This window comes from Ursus maritimus, unplaced genomic scaffold (genome assembly GCF_017311325.1).
Source record: "Ursus maritimus isolate PB19 unplaced genomic scaffold, ASM1731132v1 scaffold_3188, whole genome shotgun sequence".
Lineage (NCBI taxonomy): Eukaryota > Metazoa > Chordata > Mammalia > Carnivora > Ursidae > Ursus > Ursus maritimus.
The window spans coordinates 1-1,138 of NW_024425773.1; the positions used below are offsets into that span (position 1 = coordinate 1).

Here is a 1,138-nt window from a genome sequence, read left to right on the forward strand (position 1 = left end):
TGCTGAGACACACAGCACAAGAGGGCAAGCAGACCTCACAGTGTGCCAGCCATGTCCCCTCATCGCTAGAAATCCACCCCTGGCTCCCACCTGGAGCTGCCTCAGCTGCACTGGGATGGCCTGTTTGCACAGGGCCCTGGGCAGAAAACAGGGGGACCACAGGGACTCCCAGGGAGGCTGCGGTTTCACCTAACCCAGAGGCACTAGAGTCCACTCCATGCAGGAGCGCAGGTTGGGGACACAAACCCCCAAGCCTAACCCTCTCCTCTTCCCACAGTGAGCCCATCCCTGGACCCTGACACCGCAAGCCCCAAACTCGCTCTGTCTGAGGATGGGAAGAGTGTGAGGCGGCTGTTCTTTGACCAGGAGCTGCCAGATGTTCCCAGCAGATTTGACCAGGACCCCTGTGTGCTGGCCCGGGAGCAGTTCTCTGCTGGGAGGTATTATTGGGAAGTGCAGGTGGGGCATAGGAAGGCCTGGAACGTGGGTGTCTGTCTGGAGAGCTTGGATCGGAAGGGAAGGATCCCCAAGGCCCCCCAGCATGGACTCTGGGCCCTGGAGCTGTACAAGAAGACGTTCTGGGCCCTTGCCTTCCCAAGAGTTCGCCTGCACCCTCCAGAGCCCCTGCATCAGGTGGGCATTCTCCTGGACTGTGATGCTGGCACAGTCTCCTTCTACAATGTGGACAATGGATCCCTCATCTACACATTCTCTGGACTCTCCTTCTCAGAGCCCCTGAGGCCATTCTTCTGCCTCTGGACACACGACCCCACCCCCCTCATCATCTACTCAGATTGCCAGCCCCCAGAGGCTGTGAGCTCTCCTCAGAGCCAGGTACCGGAGAGCATGAGGACCCTCCTCCAACAAGACCCATGAACTCTCTGCTCTAGCCTGTCATAGATTTGGGGGAGACATATCCATTCTCCATGCCAGCTAGACCCATACAAGGGTGCACCTTTCTGAATTATCCTGTCTTATCTTCATTTTCCTTCCCTGTGGAATACTAACAATGTATTACGGGCTGAATCATGTACCCTCAAATTCACATGTTGAAGCCCTAACCCCCAGGACCTCAAGATGGGCTGTATTTGGAGATGGGGTCTTTAGAGAAGTGGTTAAGGTAAAAGGAGTTCACTAG

General features: G+C 56.1%; 1 protein-coding gene across 1 annotated transcript; it reads left to right on the top strand.

Moving 5' to 3' along the window:
- Window positions 1-270: 270 nt before the first annotated feature.
- LOC103679828 (butyrophilin subfamily 1 member A1-like) lies at window positions 271-1,131 on the top strand (the record flags this gene model as incomplete). The annotated part of the gene is made up of 1 exon (XM_008709365.2): window positions 271-1,131. A coding segment is annotated over one exon (606 nt), but the record flags the coding sequence as incomplete, so codon positions are not given.
- Window positions 1,132-1,138: the final 7 nt, after the last annotated feature.